Source organism: Amphimedon queenslandica, unplaced genomic scaffold (genome assembly GCF_000090795.2).
Source record: "Amphimedon queenslandica unplaced genomic scaffold, v1.1 AMPQUscaffold_9300_Cont18721, whole genome shotgun sequence".
Lineage (NCBI taxonomy): Eukaryota > Metazoa > Porifera > Demospongiae > Haplosclerida > Niphatidae > Amphimedon > Amphimedon queenslandica.
Window position 1 is genome coordinate 1 of NW_003550428.1, and position 3,504 is coordinate 3,504.

General features: G+C 35.8%; 2 protein-coding genes across 2 annotated transcripts; both read right to left on the reverse strand.

The window, feature by feature from the left end:
• Positions 1 to 6: 6 nt before the first annotated feature.
• Positions 7 to 955, reverse strand: LOC109590907 (uncharacterized). The gene is made up of 5 exons (XM_020006750.1): positions 745 to 955; positions 492 to 680; positions 376 to 452; positions 223 to 325; positions 7 to 175 (listed from the first exon to the last, which is right to left on the reverse strand). The coding sequence occupies exons 1-5, from the start codon at positions 946 to 948 to the stop codon at positions 71 to 73; spliced, it is 678 nt and encodes a 225-aa protein (XP_019862309.1). The 5' UTR covers positions 949 to 955; the 3' UTR covers positions 7 to 70.
• Positions 956 to 2,140: 1,185 nt separating this feature from the next.
• Positions 2,141 to 3,497, reverse strand: LOC109590905 (protein sidekick-1-like). The gene is made up of 5 exons (XM_020006749.1): positions 3,233 to 3,497; positions 2,887 to 3,186; positions 2,753 to 2,820; positions 2,464 to 2,692; positions 2,141 to 2,215 (listed from the first exon to the last, which is right to left on the reverse strand). The coding sequence occupies exons 2-5, from the start codon at positions 3,158 to 3,160 to the stop codon at positions 2,157 to 2,159; spliced, it is 630 nt and encodes a 209-aa protein (XP_019862308.1). The 5' UTR covers positions 3,161 to 3,186; positions 3,233 to 3,497; the 3' UTR covers positions 2,141 to 2,156.
• Between the last annotated feature and the right edge of the window lie 7 nt (positions 3,498 to 3,504).

Sequence of the window (3,504 nt, forward strand, 5' to 3'; positions counted from 1 at the left end):
GAATAGAATACATGTAAGTACAAATTTTCAATTACTGATAATAAACTATGGAACTTACTTCCCATTATTACTAGATGACACAATGTGTAGTACATAGATTTACATGTAAGTTATTGCTATGCTTACTAATAGAAGCTGCTGTAAATTCTATTCCATTAAACACTGCTTGTTGAAACTATAAAATGAACAAAAATCGGAAAGAAAGCAAGGCAGGAGGCTTACACTTTCTCCTTTTAAAGCAATGTCATTCTCCACAACTGTTACGTTGGTAAAATTGTCTTGATTTATTAAAGCATCAATGATCCTCTCAAAAGAATTGATAATGCTATATAATTAAAGTAATCATGTACATGTGAACATAAAAATAAATATTACTTATTTGACTCTGTCTCCACTACAGCTGGTGACCATTCCTCTATGCTGTCAAGTATCTGCACAGTATTTTCTGTTGTCTTCAAAGAAATCATTTAATGATAAAACATGTGATGTACCATCAATAATTCTGATGATGAGAGATTCATGATAATTTTAGGATCTGACAATAGTATTGCTGTTTGGTTCAATATGGCAGACACTGTTCTAATGTTGTCAGTATTCTGATCAGCAGCATCAGTAGTGCTCATCACTAGATCAGTTAAGTTCTCAAATATTGATACTACATTTTCAGCAGTAACATTTACCTATTGAATATACAATTGAAGAAATTATAGTACAATTACATATCAAGTCTTTATTATTATTTACTTTTGAAATGTTTCTAAATTGATTAGATATCACAGATGTTGCACAGAATGTTACATTAGGTGATTCCCAAGTACTATTATTAGTGCATTTTCTATTAGCAGTAGCACCACTAGGACCATTAGGACATGATATATTAACTGTACTGTCTGGAATTGTCTCTGGCCATTCAAATGTACCATGATCACTACTAACTGTAGTTTCCATTCCACAAGCAACAAGATCTAAAAAATTGCATATATAACAGCAATACAACTACAACTTTAAAATTTGGTAACAGAGTGATCTGCAAGTGCACATTACACCAATATAATGATCATTTTATTACAAAAATTATGATGAATCCCCTCATTACATAACATTGAACAAATATATCGCTGAATTCAATTCAAAATATTGTTACACTTGCTCTGGCATGCTTGCAGAAGTGCAGCAAGCTGCTCCAGGGCCCAGGCTCAAGCAACTCCCACCTTGGTCCTGCTTGGAGGCATGCAGCAAGACCATGTGAGAGGGAAGCTTCAGTTTTTTTCTCTTCTTCTAAGCACTATTATGATGTTGTAATGGCACAAATACTGTTGCCTAGATAGGTTGAGTGACTTAAGAGAGTTTAGGATCCTTAAACTAGCCGAACTACTGCTATTATAGTACTTCACTTTGGATGAAATTTGAGCTATAACTCACCAGCAAAAAAGATTTAACGAGTCCCACACATAATTATTCTTGATCTACTGGGAAAGAGTCTCATTTACCTCCAGAGTACTACCGCTATTGCTGAGCATTTTCTTGTGAGTTAAAAAGCTTGCACTACCTAGAGCTGCTCTCTAAACATCTCGGGGCAGTAAAGCAAGACTTTTCCTAACAGAAGAGAAGCTCTCATAGATTTATAGCGTGCGATTATAAAGATATACATTCTCAAAGACAAAAGAGAGCACACAGAATGAATGAATGAATGAGAGCACTTAAGTGCGTACCCTCGAGACAATATGTATGTAACAGTTTTAATAAATTAAGAGAAAATAATTGGTGAAAATTTTGAGACAAAGAAGAAGCTTCAGCATGTACTAGATTTATTAAAACTTAGTGAATGTTTTGAGACAGAGAATGTTTTTTAGACAGAGAAGAAGCTTCAGCATGTTTGCTGCACTGGTGCATGCTGTAGCAATGTAAAGGTGTGGCTGCAATGAAGGTATGACTCCATCAAGCCATGCCCCACCTGCACAGCTGGCGCACACAGTAAATGGTGGCACATCCAGTATTGATTATAAGACTCTCCAGGACTAGACAAGAAAGCAATGTCAGCTCAAAAGTGGAGGGGAAGTGAACACACACACACACACACAGGACGACTGCTTTACCCTTGATCATGCCTATAGGCGTGTCTCAGGTAATGAAACACAGACAGACAAACCAAGTACCTAGTCCTTGCCTATGCAAAGCTGGGTGAGGCCAGTGATATCAGTGGCTGGAGAGGGAGCTGTGTAATGGAGGATGAGAAAGAGACGGAGATTATTGACAAAGAGAAAGAAAAGAATGCATAGTCTACATATCAATACACAAAAAACAAACTTACAATAATGTCAAGTTTCAAAACATAAACAGATATAATAGATTTATAAAAAGTACATGTATTATAAATATATGATATAGAATAACAAAAGTTCACCAGTATGTACAATGCACACATACATGTATTATACATGTAAGTGCATGATTACAACTTACAATCAATATTAGTCCTGGTGGTCAATAGGTTACTTGATGAACTGGATCCAATAGTATTAGTAGCATATACTTGTACTATGTAATGTGTTCCTTTAGATAAACCACCTATCATTACTGTAGTAGTAGGAGCATTGACTGTCAATGTAACTGATGATGAATCCTGTCCTTGTTGATAATATACCACACTGTATGTAATCACTGCACTTTGTATCATTGGATCAGTATTATCCTAAAGGAGAGAGAGGAGGGAGAGAGAGGAATTTGTGTACTTGAATCAAAGTAAACATACTCTCCAGGTAGCTTCAAGTGCAGTTGAGTTAACTGGTGTAACACTATCAAGAGTTGGAGCATTTGGAGCTAATCGAGTGATTAGAGAAAGGAAAAACAATAATTACTAATTTCCTTTTTAAATATACAAGATACCATTTGCTATTGTGGTTGCTTCTACAGTCTGTACAGTACTATCACCAACAGAATTAGTAACAGACACACTGAACCTGTATGTAGTAAAAGGTAGTAGACCAGTCACAGTGTATTCAATAACAGTCTCTCCAGTAAAGGAAGATTGACCAGAACCAACTCCATTAGATATAGCAGTATATGATACACTACCTCCAGTCAATGCTGCATTTCCATTAAAACCTAATGTCCATGTTAGCCTAACACTTGTATTTGTGATATCAATAGTAGGAGCCATCAAACTACCAACTGGACTAGGATTAACTGGAAAATAAGGAATAATAAAGATAAAGGAAACATTCCAACATACCTTGAACAGTAAGATTCAATAATGATCTACTCCTAGTTAAAACTCCATTAGATACTTCACAAGTATACTCTCCACTATCATCCAGTCCTTCCAGTGGTGAGAATATCAACTGCGAAGAGTTTGATTGATTATTTACACTGATATGTGTGTAAGCAGTAGGATCCAATGTTGTACCATTACGTGACCATGTGACAGAATTAGCCAATGGGTTAGCATTGAATGAACAAGTCAATGTATAACTGGTACCCCTAGGCCTTATGTGTGTTAGTGGT